The sequence below is a fragment of the Uloborus diversus genome, chromosome 4, assembly GCF_026930045.1.
Source record: "Uloborus diversus isolate 005 chromosome 4, Udiv.v.3.1, whole genome shotgun sequence".
In the NCBI taxonomy this organism is placed as follows: Eukaryota; Metazoa; Arthropoda; class Arachnida; order Araneae; family Uloboridae; genus Uloborus; species Uloborus diversus.
The window spans coordinates 96,294,466-96,311,785 of record NC_072734.1 but is presented as its reverse complement, the minus strand read 5'-3'; the positions used below and the strand labels follow the sequence as shown (position 1 = coordinate 96,311,785).

General features: G+C 34.1%; 1 protein-coding gene across 1 annotated transcript in view; it reads right to left on the bottom strand.

Moving 5' to 3' along the window:
• Window positions 1–13,708, bottom strand: part of LOC129220011 (activated CDC42 kinase 1-like) — a 41,013-nt gene extending 27,305 nt beyond the window's left edge. The window contains exons 1-5 of the mRNA XM_054854339.1: window positions 13,621–13,708; window positions 5,346–5,608; window positions 2,528–2,716; window positions 988–1,140; window positions 722–907 (exon numbers count right to left, since the gene is read on the bottom strand). Coding sequence (XP_054710314.1) covers window positions 722–907; window positions 988–1,140; window positions 2,528–2,716; window positions 5,346–5,582 — 765 coding nt within the window. The 5' untranslated portion in view covers window positions 5,583–5,608; window positions 13,621–13,708. The remainder of the gene's footprint in view (window positions 1–721; window positions 908–987; window positions 1,141–2,527; window positions 2,717–5,345; window positions 5,609–13,620) is intronic.
• Between the last annotated feature and the right edge of the window lie 3,612 nt (window positions 13,709–17,320).

Here is a 17,320-nt window from a genome sequence, read left to right as displayed (position 1 = left end):
TACTTCGATTTTCTTTTGGGAAAAAAGAATGAATAGTTTCGGTAAAACTTTTGTTTTTCGAAAAACTTCGTGATTTCATTCAAAATCACTTTTTTTTAAACAAATGGTTTTCTTTATCAATGACGTTTTTTTTAAAAATGAAAACGGCAATTATTTTAAAACAGAAATGAAAAGCCTAAATCAATCAAAGATGGAAAAGAGAAATAACAAGCTGTTAACAAATTAACCATAAAAAAAGACATGATAGTCTAACAAACCATTTGAAATTTATAGTCAGCAACTTTTTAAAAATCACACTGTAGTTCCTTTCAATTGAGACTGAAAGTAAACATCTTGTATGAGAGAATTTAATTTTCAATTTATTGTTTGCTGGTTGAAGTTTGTTGATGTTTATTATGAAAAATAACAAATGTCATTTTGATGATTTATATTAGAAACAGTAATTTTTTTTTAAAAATGTACCCTCAATATATTTTCGTTGTGTGGTTATTTATAATTGAAATGTTAAAGTTGAAGCCAACCAAGCACTTAGTTGACAAAAAAGTAAAAATTACAAGCTATGTGGTTTTATTTGCATTCCTACTTTCGCCAATCTATTTTTCAGTTTTTTCCTGCGGATAGCAGCTTTATGAAAATGGATGCTTCTGAAATACGGCATGGCCAAATGGCAATTTGTTCTGTAAAAAACATTTACATAAAATCAAAACGATAATGAAATTACCTTTCGCTTGGTAGCAAGAAGCACATTTCTTGCTGCTAAATCACGATGAATAAACCTCTTGGATTCTAAATAAGCCATGCCAGCAGCAATTTGAACAGCATATTCTATTAGCAGAGAAACAGGAGTATGGTGGCATTCTTTCCTTAAAGCATCTCTCAAAGAGCCTAAAGGTGCTAATTCAGTAACCTGTAAGAAATGGAATATTTTAGGCATCAAAAAATAAAATTCAAAATATTAATATAATAATAATCATAATAATATAGTACCATCATCAATGGTGAAAGTAAAACTACTCCAAAGAGACGTATAAGATTTGGGTGATTCAAACTATGCATTGCATTTACTTCTTTGATAAAATCTTCAAAAGCTCCAGGTAAAGAAACTGCATCTTCTTTTAAAATTTTAACTGCTACAGGAATCTAGAAATGAGTGCATAATTATTACAAAGATAATAAGTAAGAAAAACTAAGCAAAATTACAGAAGATATACTATTAAAACCTGTGTGTATCTATCTGCCTGTGTGTATGCCAGTAATCCTATCTCCCCCAAACAGGAAATGTCTACAAGGTCGATAATGGTACGTTTGAACATGACATCCAGAGAAAGCAATTCTGCCCTGTCTCACCTGTTTTAAGGGGGGCCAAATATCCAGTCCTGAAGATGCCTTCAGGACATCCAGGGATAAAAAATTAAAACCATTAATTGTCATTTACATGCATTTAAATTATCAACAATATACTATTGAAATTGCAGCAAGCTTTTAACATTTTCTAGGAAAGATTCAAGTTAAAAAGTAGGAATTTTCCTGCATAAGTAAGACTTTTCTTACTTAAGTAGGAAAAATAGGATGAAAATGAGCCCTGCAAATGTCTGTATCTCAAAGACCAATTTGAATAACATAATGAAATTCAAATTGTAAACATTATTTATAGAAGTATTTCATTGGCGAACTTCTTGTGAATGCTGCTTCCCCCTTTTAAGTTACAAACTATCAAAAGTGACTATTTTTGAAATTTTTTGAATTTTAAATGGGTATAACTTAGAAACAAAGAGAAAAAAAAATCTGATCTTTTTTGAAGGACATGTTTGTAGATTGTAATATGATATATAAAAAAGCTAAAATAGTATCTTTCTCCCTCATAAGGTAATTCCTTTTCAAAAACTTGTATTTTGCTTGGCATTTCACCTTCTTTTAAAGAGCACTCACAAACTCTTTTTCATACCAATAAAACTACATTTACATTCCAAAAACAGAAAAACATCTGCAGATTTCAGTAGTTTTTGAATTGTTAGCATATCTCTATTAGTATAAGAAGTATATGGCATTTGGTAAACTATTAAATTGAGCAAAAACAAGTTAACATGCAGTTTTTGACTCGCCTTAACCTAAGAAAAAATAAAGTTGGATATTTTCTATAAATGGATTTTAGTTCCTTCAGTAAAATTTTTTTTCTATGAAACATACAGAAATGTTTTTAAAATGGTTCGGCAACCTGTGTTAGTCAAAATTGCGTGGAATGATCCTAATGGAAAAGAAAGAAATGAATTTCGACAATCACTCTGTATGTTTTAAAAGTTTAACACATTTTTTTTGCCATTGGCTGTTGGAAAAGCAAAATCATTGGCCATCAGAGTTTTGAATCTTTAAACAATCAGCAATTGTTTATTGCCTAAAGAATACCACCGGTTGAGCCTTTACTATTGGTGATTTGATACATAAGTAACAAAAGTATTTTTACATTTTTAAAAAAGTCTGCACATTACTAATTTTTATAACTGTTCATAAATCAATATTCTATACTCACAGTTGGTCCAGAAATTGTAGTCCACTCTCCTTTCATCACAACTCCAAATGAGCCATCACCAAGTTTATTTAAAAGTTTTAAATCTTTATCATTTATTAAGCATGTTAAGGAACCATTGGAAGGTAGAAATGGAGGCACAGGAGGAAGATTCGCTTTGGTAGATTTTTCATGTTTTCCAGATGGCAAAAGCTGAAAAATCAAAAGTAATTATTTTTCATGTTACTTTTAAAGCTATTTCATATTATCATATCATATTTGGGCATTTTAAAGATCCAAACAGAAATCTAATTCAAATGTGTGAACTTCAAAAGATAATATTTTGAATATCAAAAGACCTCTTTCAGAAAGTTAGTTTCACACAAGTTATCTCTTTATAGTAAATAAAAGTAAGGTTTCAAAGAAATTCTGGAAGGAAGTCTGTGACAGACCTGCGTCCAGGACACCCCATAGCGCCTGCAGCCTTGAAATGTTGTACAAAATTACTTTAAGCTCCGGGGGTGTGCATCTGGGGTTTTACTTTTTAAAATTCGAATTGGTTTTTTTTGTAATTTTTTAAGCTCATATATTGCATAAATTGCCTATTAAAGGGGTGAAAAATTACTTGCACTATATATTGTTGGAAAGGGTAGAATTTTCCGCATTCTACGCAATTTGTTTCAATGCTCTAACTTAAATATGGCGGGAGTTATTTGCGTTTTTAACTCAACCTTTTTTAGGATTAACTATAATTAAGGCACTACTTTCTTCATTAAATCTATCAGAAAAAAGCGAAGGAATTGTCCTACAGTTCTCTTTTTTACACCACTGAAAATAGCGACTTTTTTTACTCCAGATCTAATTCGATCTATGGTCAAAAACTAAACTTTTATCTCCAAAGGAAAAAAAGTTACAAGCCGTTAAAAATCCATTTAGAATAATCTCATCTCCATTAAAATTATTCATGTTTTATTTGGTGTTGCCATAGTTACCTCTTTTTGATTCGCATGATTCTTCTTTCTTATTCAAACTTTAAGGGTTTCGATTTTAACGGAAAATCTTCAGCTCAACTCAATTCAAGCCCCGAGCTAAAGAGCAAAATATATTACTAGAAACCACGAATATGAAAGCGACTTTCCAAGCGTACAAAACTGCAAATTTTCAATGCTCATGAGCCCCCTTAGCCCTTAGGGCAGCGGTTCCCAACCCATGGGCCGCGGCCCACAAGTGGGCCGCGAACAGCGTGTTACTGGGCCGTGGATACTGGTCGGGAATCTGAATCAAGATAAAACTTGTAGTTTTAATTTCCGTTTTTCGCGAAAATTCACTTATTAGATATACTATCACTCAAAAACTCTCCTGGCTCATCGCCAATAAGGAACTTTAGGATTAAGATTTCTTATATTTCTTAGGAACTTTCCCCTATAATTGAAGATGAAACCTAATAAATCAGAAACTTCTTTAATGAAAATTGCCAAAGAAGCTAGTATTAGATTCAAGCTTCAAGTTAAAAATGATCCTCTTTTGCTGAACTCTGGAAAAAATGAATTGAGGCACTTGAGGGGTTTTTCGACAACCTACCTATTTGAATGAGACTTTTCATTGCAGTTTAAAAAAAAAAAAAAAACATAGAAATGCATTGAATGTTGCGAATTATTTGAGACTAAAATCATCCAGTTTCAATCCAGAATCAACTCCATCGTAGAGGAAAGACAATGCCGAAAATCACATGGAGCTTTAACTTTGAGGACTTGTTTTTGAGTTTCCTTACAGCTATGCCAGCTAAGTGAATGCAATAAAGTTATTTTCTTCCTTGAAAAATATTTTGAAAATTGTTTTTGCGCAGTGTATTTATATATGTAATGCAATATAAAGGGAAAAAGGGATTAACATCTCCAGAACTCTTGTTTTTAACGCACTTTCAGTCCTAATACGGTATATTATTCACACTTAAGTAGTTATGAACAGGCACCCTCCAGATAGTAAATTTTGGCTGTGCAAGTAATGTATAGTAGTTTGTGGGCCTTAATTGTGTTTTCTACAAAACTGGTGGGCCACACAATCAAAAAGGTTGGGAACCGCTGCCTTAGGGCTTTACAAGTTAGTACAAGTTATTTTGAAATCTGGGGAAGGAATGCTTCTTGATCCAAAGGAAGCTCATAATGCATTTTTAATCTGTTTCTTTTCAACTGACAATTTAAATCTTTGCGAATCAAATAATATTGTGAAGCAATCTTCGGGGGTTGGTGAGTGTTAGCAAGCAGAGGGCAGAGCGCCCTAGCATTGGCGCCCATATGCAAAGTTGCAGGGGGGGGGGGGGGCTCAAATATTTTCCCTGTGGTTTAGCAGAATATTTCTCCTGTGGAAACCGATTTCAGGACAAATTAGAGTCATTAAAATTTGACATTTTTAATAATTTATTCATTTCTGGATGGAGAAGAAATGTTTTTACATTTTTGCAAAGAAAAAAGTACTAAAAGCAAGAAAGTTCTAATTTCAAAGGGGGGAGGGCTTGAACCCCCCTTGCGCCCTAGTTAGTTAAATTAAACATAAATTAATTGCTACACTTAAGTAGAAATTTAAATTTAAATTGAAAAAAAAAACACTTCTGATGTACCATGTAGTTTAATTTGCTTTAATGCAATATTACAATACTAAATTTGTGTAAATGTTTTTTTTTTAAATAAATATAAAGATAACCTAACTTTTAAATATTTTCTGCTAGCAGAAAATTTCATTAAAATTATTTTCTGTAAAGTTTATCTAAAATTTTATGCATTGAAAAACATAAATTAATGAGTATATTAAATCTGTGCAGTAAAATTTAATGGGTGCTACATACTTTATTTAATATGCTCTTTCGCCACACAGCAGCTCTTCGCTTTTTCACTGCATCAAGCAGACGGCGTGCGGCCGGTTTACCCATGCCAATGTTTTCCAAGTCATAAGCCAAAACATAATCAAAATGAGCAAGCCTGGTGACTTGCAATTCATCTCTAATTTTTGAGTAGAACTGCTCCAGCTGAACTTCTTGAAGTAGTTCATAAAGCCATTGAGTATCTGTAGTTTCTGAACACATTGCAGTCCCATGAGTGTCAACTGAAACTAAAAAAAAAACTGATAATTTAGGCAAGAAAAACTTAAGCTAAGATTTTAAAATGAAGTTGAGAACTGTAGTAATCAAAAGAAAATGTAATTGCTCTCAAGTTAAGCTTATTCATAGATTCAATTTTTTTAAAAACCAAAACTCCTAAATTCTCATTTTAAAAAAAAGAAAGAACTGATTTCTTTACACCCGAAATAAATTTTTCTTTTTCAATAGAATTTGCTAAACTGTCTAAAACATCTATTTTGCTATTGAAAATTTCGGCAACAATTCAAAATATGCCAAATTCTGAGGCTCAGAATTGTGTTAATCTTTTAGTCAGGGGACTACGCGGGAAGAGATTGCATTTTGTGACAAAATTATGAAACTTGGAATGTAGACATTGTATATACAAATATTTTAGGGAGAGGAGACATTAATCAGACCTAAATCCCCCCCCCCTCCCCAAAACCCCCTAGCAGGCATTTTTGGTCCAAAACCAAGAATAGCGATATTTAAAAAAAAAAATTTATTATAATTTTTAAAATCAATGGTTGTGTTACTTTATAGATGTTAATTAAATTTTTTGCCATCTAAAGCTCTATTAAACGTCTAATTTCAGAAAGAATTTCACAAAAAGTGTTTTTTTTTTTTAAATTGATATTTTTAATCGTAAATTCTCTGACGTGATACTTCTCCCCTCATAACATGATTATTGGTTTCTGAATTTAAAGATACATTTATTTAGGGTTATATCAAAGTAGGGTTCCAGTTATCCAAAATTTGATAGCCCGAACTGTCCAATTATCCGGCCATGATGCATCTCATTTTTTATGACTGAGCATGCATAATCGAAACTATTTCCAAAGGACATAAAAGAGTGAGGACTTAGATCACAGTTTTCAACCAACTTTAATATCTTTACTAAAACTTTAAAGGAGTTAATTTTGAGTTTTTTTTCCATTTTGGTGCTATAGTAAACGATGCACATATACTTTTTAGTAACTATGCTCGATGGTTACCAGTTTTCATAAAATATCTTCTTTAACCCACAAACCTTCCAGAGTACACAAAGCCTTCGAAGAAGGAATATTTGTTGTAAAAAAGACAATGAAAGTATTTTCTGTAGTTGGTTTGGATCACGCTTACAAGCAAAACAATGCGGTGGTGAAAGGAGACGGGGGTATAATTGGTCTATCACAGATCCAACTGCGTTAAGAAGATGGACGTTAATTGATCCTGAATTTATCGTTTTAGTTACACAATTTGAAAAACGTCACCTCGACTCATTTAAAGAAACGCTGTATATGTGGAATGAAGAAATGTTAAGTTTCCAAAGCCTGTTTTCAAGAAATATCTTGAGGAGTTAGGTTTTGAAGAGAAATGAGCTGAACATGGAAATCCATTTTTTGAAACTTCAAAATAAATTTTCTCATTAGAGATGAATACAGCAGTAGACAAAGAATATGTGGAGCAACTTATGAAGATTGGGCAAGTTGGGGGAAAAAAACAGTTGCAACAATTTCATAGAGAAAAGAATTGTGAATCAAAAGTCACTTCATATTCATGGGTAGAAAAAAAAAACTTTTTTAGTCTTTCATTTTTACAGAAAAACTAGTAAGTCTATTTAATGAAAAGATTGAAATTCAATGCAGATTCATTTTTAAAGCTTTTCATTATTTGAAATATCGTAAATTTAAACCTCACCCTTCATCGATTTTAATAAATGGAGCTCTTTGTGAGTTTCAGTTGTGCTCCCTACAGGTATGTAAGAGGGGAGACGCCTTCAGCTGCTGTTTTCTGTCAGCAGAGGACAATGGTCAATTTTCCACAACAAACCTTATCTCAGTTTCAACATGAGTCACCAGTTCCCATTGGTTCTAGTCTTTATCGTTGTCTTTTGATGATGACGTTGAGAAATTCACCAATTCAAGAGATAACTTTTAAAAAAGCAGAAAATGGGGGAGGGGGGGGGCATTTTATGAACTAAAAACCTGATTTGGACACAAAAACATTCAACGTTATTCCCAATCTGGGAAAAGTAGTCAACCTTAAAAGAAAAAGAATGCCTGTCAAACTATTCTTGACATATATTTAAAATAAATTATGGTAAGTTCTTACTTTTTGTTTGTTTTTGTTAATGAGGTTTAAATGGAATGCTTTTTGTAAGATTTTTAACAACTCAAATTTATTATGCCTTCCCTTAAATTTCGAACTGGTGAGAGTCAACAGTAAAAGTAGTGAGAAAAATACAAAACGACATTCCTATCATTAGATCATGGGACAAATTGCATTTTTGTGTGTTATGGATCAATGTTTTATTGCACCCATTTTCGTGATCACTCACTTGACATTTTTGTAAAAGTTAATTTCAAGTATCACAACACACAAACGTATTTTTCCCACAAATAATTCATTTCAACCATCACTACAGAAATTCTCCGTTACTATTTTTCAAATATGTATTTCAACTTGACTAGATTTTGAGAAAACCTTCTCTGTTAGTTTAACAAACGTCAAGTCACTGATATTGGTTTCTTGTCCTGTCTCATCATTTAGCTACATAATTTATGAGATATTATTTAGCAATCATATAGTGCCTTGAAAATAAGAGGAAAAGCATGTGAGCTGAAAAATATACTGTCAGAATTTTGAAAAGAAACAAACAAGATCAGATTTAGTTAGTCTTAAATTTCAAACCAAATTGGAAATTAAAAGCAGGGGTGGATCTAGAGGGGGGCCATAGGGGCCATGGCCTCTCCCAAAGCCTTGTGATTGTAGGAATTTTTTTAAGGAAAAAAAAAGAAAAAAATATTATGAGAAGATAACAAAATTTAACACATGTATTTTACTAAAAAGAAGTATAGGCCTTAATTGGTAGATAAATTATATCCCTATCCTCAAAACAAAACTTTTATTTCCAAAATTTTCCTCCATCTTTTACATCATTTCTTGATTCCAACTACAGACACTTGGACGATCTCTAAATGCTGCGGTTCTCAGAGTATACCTTTTGTTCACAAGACCAAAGAGAGCCTAAATTTTCGTTTTTATGGCTTTAATTCCGAAACTAGGATGAGAACCCCTTTTTCCCATGCCCTTTCACAAATGCCTTGATATGTAGCAAAAAATTGCATTTTAAGTCTTTTATTTGGAAAAAATGCCAATGGAAACTAGCTTATCCAGCCCTTATCACTTAACTTGCTTAAAAGCAACTTAAATGAATTTTTTTGGGACTTCAAATAAAACGAGTTTTGATAGGACCCCCCCTCCCTCCCTATAGTTTGATAGCTTAAGAAGAAGGTTTTTTGGAGGAGCTCACGAATCTTCCATCCCTTTCTAAAATATGTATAAATATAGTTAAAAATTGAATTTTTAGAGTCTCAAAGGCAAAATATTTCCAGAAAGGAAGGATTCTAAGCACCTTCACACTTCCTTTAATGTAAACAAACATTACCTAAAGGTGCATTTTTAGGCTGGACAGCTGAAAAGCTAGAAGAGCACTCCTCGTCTTCTAACTTCTCAATGTATAATGACAGAATATTTTGGTTTCTAAGCTTTATTTTCAAAAAGTATTTTTTGGCCAGCGTCCGAAACTTGACCTTTCTCCGTACATCATCAAAAATAGACGAAATGTGTTTTTAGTTTCCTAACTTTCAAAAATTACTTGGAAATTTAAATTTTGAAACATTTTCGAGGGAGATTCCTAAATCCATCCCCTCACCTAATGCCTCGATACCCCGAAAATTGAATTTTTAAAACTTCATTTTAATAAATTTCTGGGGAGTTATCAGGACCCAATTTCCCAATAGGTAGAGTAGGCAGCTGCCTAGGGCTGCAAACTTTTCAAGGGCGGCAAGTTTGCTATTATAATACACATTTTTTGAATTAAATTGTTATTCTTGAAAGTAAAATATTAGCATTCTTTCATTTTCCACAAAGACAATTTTTTCTTGTAATTTAATAATGATTACTTTCACACATCTTATGAAAGTCAAATGTTTTTCAATCATGGTATTTGCCAAATAAAATTTTTTTTGGGAGATCACTGTCATTTCATCGGGGCGCCTCAGAACGTGAAACACCACCATTTCTTCATAAGTTTGACAGTTTAAATCTGGAGAACACTTTTTACGTTTTTATGAGTCAAGGATATTTTGCTTCTTTTAGGGGGGAGGGGGCTGCAGATTTCAAATTTGCCTAGGGGCGGCATGGAGCTAAATTTGGTCCTGGGGAGTTTGTTCAAAAATTTCGGATGGCCTCTCCCAAAACAATCGGCTGGATCCACCACTGATTAAAAGTGAACACAAACCTATCCTGATCAAGAGGAATACAGGAAAAACAAAACCAAATAACATACCCAAAACTAGCATGGAAAAGAACAAACTATTTGAAGATGAAAGACTCTGAAGAAATAAGAGGAAGTGTGTCGAGCTTTACTAATAGTATCAGCGACTCGCGTGAATGCAGATAGAAAGTTTTCAATTGCATGTAATTTGTTCTTTTAAGAATATTATCAAAGATTGTCTACATAGCATGTTTGAAACTTCAATTCTGAATAATTTTTGGGAGAAAGAGTCTAGATCTTTTTTCCTAGCATCACCAAAGTTGGCACAAAATTTTGGTTTTAGGACTTTAACATATTTTAAACACTTTCAAAGAGATCCGACCCTCCTCCCCTAACACTGTGGATGTTCATTTAAAATTATTTCCAGGACTTCGATTTTGACAAACTGCTGAGAAAGCCCTTCAAATTCTATCCCTTCCTCTATTACCAAAAATGGCCTATAATCGCATTTTCAGGACTTAAGTTTTGAAAAAAAAAAAAAACAAACAAACACAGGGAGGGAGTTTCAAACTTCTCTAGTTCTGTCCCCCTTTTTTCTTCTAACTTCATCAAAATAGCCTGCAATATTGCACTTTTATGACTACACAACTTACTCCTTCTCCTTTAACAGCACCAAAGATCATACATCATTGCAGTGTTAGAATTTAAATATCAAAAAGTGTTCCTAGGCAGGGGTGCCCACAGGGGGGGGGGGGATTATGGCGCAAGTTGTGCCATCAGAATTTTGGGAGAGGGATTTTTTTTTTTGAAAATGAAATTTTTGGATGAAAGAAAAATATTTAAATTTATTCAACAAAAAATAGTAAGATACTTGAATATGTATTACTTTTTTGACGTACTCCTTCCAAAATTAAGTTGCTGTGTCTTTTTTTCAATGAAGACCACCTCAGAGACGGGATAGTGTCAGAGGGTTGCAAAAAATGTTCAGAACATTTAATTTTAATTTATCATGAATTTTTCTAAAGTTGGTCCAGTTCTGTACAATGAAAAAAAAGGGGTCAAAAATGGGAAAAAAAAATGTTTCTTAAATTTTTTTTTGGTGAGAATTTTGAACAATAAGCTCCAGCCTTTCACCAGCCTCCAGCCAGCCAGAATCCTTCACAAAGTTTCCATTAAACTTAGGTTGAGTTATTTGTCCAGCCAGTACAGTAATTTCCTGAATTAAACATGAAGCAATGCTTTTGAGGTTTGAGAAGCATGTCATTAGGCATTATCCTGCTAGAACAAATTGTTCAAACTCGTAATTAACATCGTTTTTGGTTTTAAAAATATTGCTCAATATAACAACATCACTCTCAGAATTCATTCCGCCCTGCACTAAAAATATTGGTATAGTTTCCGGTTCTAAACTTCTTCAGACTATTACTGAGCCGACTCCAAATATACACTTTGAGATTTTTTTTCCTCTTCACAGAGATCGTTCCAGAAGTAAAAAAAAAAAACCATCTATAGTCGATCCTAATTAAAAAATTTTCCTCAGAAAAGATTACATTTCCCCATTTTTTACCTATAACAACGCATTTTTTGGCACACTCAATTTTTGGTCAACCGATGGTCTCTTATGAGCTTTTTTAAAAGTGGGTCGTGACATTAATTTCACATCATGAAAAATTTTCTCTTTTTGTAAAACATGTTGAACAGTTCGGGAACTGCATCGTAACTTAACTTCCCATCTAATATCTCTTGACGCTTGTTTTTTTGGAGAGCAAGCTCGTCTTATGATCATGTGTTTCACACGTACAGAAACAGGAGGTTTCCTGGTGGTCCTACCTGTTTGTCTTTGAGGTCTTTGTTTGCCGGGATTTTTGAGAAAGCTCTAAATGACCGATCTCTATGTATTCAGATTTGTTGCTATTAGACACACAGTGAGTCAGGAAGTTTTTCAAGCAACAAGCAACCACTTTCCTTTTCTTAAATTCTTCAATTTTAGTTCCCTAATGGCATGACAGAAAAATAGAATGTGACATGCCCAATCTCTTACTAAGCATTTATATCGTAATGTAGTGCAGTGCGCAGGACAAGAAACAAGCAAATGTAGCTTTTTAGAATACACAAATCTAATTGTCCTTATAATTTTGTCCATATAACAGGGATGTCAAAATTCAAACTTTATGCCATGAATACGAAATTCCTATGTATTTCCAATAAAAATAATAAAAAAGGCTCTTTTTATCAGAAATTTAGTCATAAAATTTGCAGAACTTTCCGACCAAATGCAGCTAAGATTTGAGGAATTTTTAATTTGTCTTTATAATTTTGACCACCTTTGTAGCAAGCTTCTAAATTTATAATAAAAAAACTATTGCTTTTCTTGTAATAGCGCTCGTAAATGTAAGCTTTTTTTTTCCTCCATTTGTTGTAACTTTATTAATCTCAAGCAACTTGTATTTCTTGATTTTTTTAAAAAATATATTTTTTGACTGATTCATTAAATGAATGCGAATGATTGTAAATTTAATTCAAAATTTGGGACCCTAAAAAGTGTTATGTTTAGCCTAATTTAAAAGTCAGAGAATTAAGGAAATTTTGGGGGGGGGGATTTTGTGCCATCGAGCTTGGGGGGGGGGGGGGGGATGGGCACCCCTGTTCCTAGGAAAACACTCCAAATCTCCCTCATCTAATGTCATTGAAAATAGTCTAAAATTACACGTTTTAAAATTGCTGTTTTGAAAAGGGCTAATTTTGAGTTCAAACCCTGCTTCCCCTCACCTAAAATGGTTCGTGAACACACAGATGAGTCAAAATAAGAAACATTCTATTGAGGGGTGGCCCATTTGATCTTGGCATGTGGGTGGCCAACACCCTAGGACTGACCCCTAAAGGTTAAGTAGGCATTGATTTAATTCATTTCAGCACCAAGATAAACTTTTTTTTCTAATAACAGTCATCAAAAACAACTATTTCAATAATTATTTTCAAAAGCTGTACGCATGATTCATTATAACTAAATGCATTTTTAGATTTTAAATGATGTGCATTTAAATGGAACACAAATTGTGTCAATTATTTTTCTTGAATGACAGTAGTTGAGCTATTTTTTGATGTAACTAGAACATAACACTGCAAAATTAAATCCAAATCACTTAATAACATTCATATAAACTACACTAGAATCAACATTAATGAAGTAATTAATTAAAGTGCAAAGTACATTTTAATATCGATAAACTTTCAGTGATTTTCTACCATTGGATGAAAGTAGAGAAAGCAATTATACTTTTTTCTGTCCTCGACATTTTCAAGACTTCGTCTGGATACAATTTTATTTGTACATTAAAAGTAATATGAAATATTGAATGAATGGAAAAAATAGAAGGGGGGGGGGAGAAAGAAAAGTAAAGGTAGTTTTCATAAATAGGGTTTTTAATACTTGTCGTGTCAGGTTTGTTTACATATTAGAATTATACTAAATTTAATTATAGTTACTACAGCGAGATTTACAAAGATTTCAACTATCTCATCAGTGGTACCGAAAATCAATGCATGTTTAAAGTACAAGAAATAAACACAAAGAAAATTTACACCGTCAAGTTACTAAAACATTTAATAATAACAAATTAGATAAATATTTAGAGCTGTGTGTTAAGTCGTTCAAGGTAAATGAGGCATACAGGAGTTGTTTCAAAAATTCGAGTGACAAATGTAATATCATATCATAATGACAATCCTGATAAAATAACATACCAGAAATATAGTTTGTTAAACATCAACATAATTAAATGTTAACATTTTACGAATAAGTACACAACACAATCATCTGGGAGACGGGGTTGCCAAACTTTCATGACAATCAACAGTAGCCCAAAACCCTAAGAAAAGAAGCCAAAAGGGAAAACAATGTGCATTTTTCTTTTAAAATTTAGATTCATTTAAAACGTTATTTTGCCACGAAACCATGTTTTATAGAATATAAAAATCAGAATAAGACATTTTTTTTTTTAAATTTCGCTAAAATTTTAGGTCTTCCGAATGTATACAAGCTAGGCTAAAATAAAATTTTTTTAGATCGCTAATCATGAAAATTAGCCAAACGGCTATATTTTGCCCATTCTGGTAACACTGCTGAGAAAGTTTGCAGTTGCCAAATATCGTAGCAAATATACATTATAAAACTAGTTCAAGGTTGCCGTGTTGTAAAATTTTAAAGGACGTTGCTACTACTCCTCGAAAATAAGGAGCTATGATTGGCTAACGTAGTGTACTCCAGTAGGGCCTACTTATTGGCAAAATAATCGCTCATTTTGGCGAAAAACTTCTAATTCTACAGGAAATAAATTACATGACGAATTATACAGTTGAGTAATATTGTCGGTTGCCATTTTTTTCTTGCGTGCAGAGAAATACGCTCGGAATCAATGTTACAAAAGCTTTGAGGCTTTGTCATAAGCGAAAGCAATTTAAATGTTTCCTTTTTGATTATTCTTTAAGAAATGCTGATGTGTATAAGAATTTTGTGGGATCCTTATTGCGATGAGGACTTTCCTTGAATTTGCTTCTTTCCTTTTTTTGTGTGGGAGGGGGGGGAGAATGCACTAGTACTAGAGTTCTCATGGGTTTTCGAACTAGTATTATAGAGTCCCTACGGAGATTTCTACAGGGCGGAAATGGTTAAGAGGAATGTATTGGAAAGGAGATCTCTTAATACTCTAAATGGAGACTTTTGGGGAATGTTTTTCTTTTTATAATATAGCTTGATTTCTTGAGTATTAAATGTCCTCCTTCACAGGGGTACCCACCTAGGGGGAGGATCATGGCGTTTTGAGGGGGATTCTTTTAGGGGTATTTTTTTCATTCGGGGGGACTCTTGCTCGGGTGTTTTTTGCGATATTGAGAGGAGATGCGCCCTTGCTCATCGGGGATGAGCACCCCTGTCATTCAAATGAAGCTTTTCAGGGACTACTGTCCTTAATTTGATGCGTCGCTTGAACAGGACCGTTGACGTTATTTATTAGGAAGAAATATACGCGGAGAGAGAGAGTTCATGGTGCACAGGCTGCTTTAATTAGGTTTTTAAGGGGGTAGTTTTAAGTGATATGTTTATCCTCATTTTAGAGGGACTCTCTTTATGGGGGGGGGGTTACTCCGGTCATAGACGCTCATATGGGTGGCAAGTGAGGGCTCAAGCGATCCCCCCTTAGAAATCACAGAGGCGTCACCCTAAGGGCAAGGGCGCACCCGTCTCAATATTGAGCTCCTTCCCCCAAATGAGAAAAATACCCCTCCCTATAAATATTTTAATGGCGCAGTATGCGCCATGACCCCGCCCCCCCCCCCATCCCAGGTGGGCACCCTCGGAAATCAGAACTTCCTTGATTTTAGTACTTTTTCTTCGCAAAAATGTATTAACATTTCTCTAGCTACTAATGAATAAGTTATTAAAAATGTCAAATTTTAATAACTCTAATCTGTACAGAAATCGGTTTCCACGGGGAAAATATATCCTGCTACACCATGGGGAAAATATCTGGTCCCCCTCTTCTCAAAATGTTGCATATGGGCGCCCATTTGCCGGGATCAATATGATATATCAAGGGGTTAAATGGAGTTAGGACAGCGCTCATGAGAAAGATTTAGGCACTCTTTTGATACTATTAAATTGTTTCTTCATTCCAAGATAGTCACTTTTGGAGATCGGGAGGTGTCGACTGCCCCCCCCCCCCCCGGTTTAAAAATTTTTTTGGACTAATGTCCAGTGGCGGATACAGCCGGCGGGCAACCGGGCATTTGCCCGGTGGGCCGGTCATGCTTCGGGCCGATCAACTAACAGCAAAGTCTTTCGGGCCTGTCTGCTAACAGCAAAATGTAAATTTTGCGCGCATGTGTTTAGAATAACGCAAGTTCCCAAAACACAGCCTAGGCTCCTCTTTACGCTTGGGCTAAAGCTTGCGGGTGGAAGGAGGCAGAGTCCCCACCAAGATGGGGGGGGGGGCGATTTCTGAAATTGGGGCTACCCAGGGCCTGATTACTGCACAGGCTGTCGGCCTAGACCTGGGGGCCCCATGTTCCTAAGGGGCCCCACATTTTTTAAAGAATTATTCATAGCATTGCAACGATATGAAAAATACATGTATTTTTTTAAAAAATAAAAAATCATGACTTTTTAATTAGAAAAAAACTTAAAGGGGAATTTTTAATCATTCTGCCAGTAACGAATTTACTTGGTCACGATCATGAAGTGGTCCAAAGGGGATTCATAAATGCACATAAGTGATTTACATATAGTTGTGTGATTAGACAAAGAGGACTCCAAAAGTGCATTTGTGCTTTAAAAATGTAAATCAAACCCAGCATAGTCTTCATGGAGCCTCCAAATTAATGTGGGCCGAGGACCTCACTTTTAGTTATTCGGGCCCTGGAGCTGCCAATATATTTTTACTGGTATAATAAAAAATAACTGAATAAATTAAAAAAAGGGAAACCTTAGGGATCGTAAAAAGTTAAAACACTTTTGTCGCTTTGATACTTTTATTTATAAATGACAATTCACAATTGCTATAAAATGCAACTTACAACAAGGGCCGACGTGAAGTCATGTCAGCTTAGTTGGAGAATAGGGGCCCGGCACGGAATTGAACTCGTGCAGAGGGTAAAATATCCTAATGGTGAAAGGTGTAGAAGGGGGCCTGTGAAAAAATTGACCTATGTCATTTTTCCTCGGATCCGCTTTTGCTCTTGGCGACCCTGTTTATAACAATTGGAATAAAAGTGACAAAATATTTTTTTCCGTAAAATTATTTTAAAAAATGCAATCTTAAAATACCATTGAAGAGCATGAAAGACTCCACATTATTAAGATTATGAAATCAAAGGCCAAAGGTCCCCGAAATGTGAGTTTCAAAAATTTTTTGACGAAACAAAGTATTCTGTACGTTGTACAAACTCACGGTTTCGGGCCCTTCAGTTTAAAAAGAAAATAAGTTGATAAAAACCAATGTCGAAAGAACTCCGGTGGTCCCCAGACCCCCCCCCCCTTCCTCCTAATATCATCGAAGATCGTATAAAATTTAAATGTTTGGGGTTTAATTTTGAATAACTTCATAAGAGAACAGCCGAATCCACTCTCGCCATAACATGGAATTTCAGTTTCGAAAATTTGCTGCAGGAAAGTACTCGAACCTCGAACCATTTTTTTTTAAACTTCCCAAAGATGGTCTAAAACTGTGTTTTTAAATTAACAGTATCAAAATTTTTCTGGGAAAGTACCCCGTCCCCTCCTCTATCTCGGCATCATCAATGAAGAACGTTTTAAATCTCGTTTTTAGTGCTTCAATTTCGAAATTTTTCCGGGGTGAGCCTGCTGAAAACTCCTTTCCCTAACATCACTGAAGGTAAACAAAATTTTCGTTTTTGGAACTTAACTTTCGAGTAACTGCCGGTGCCCACC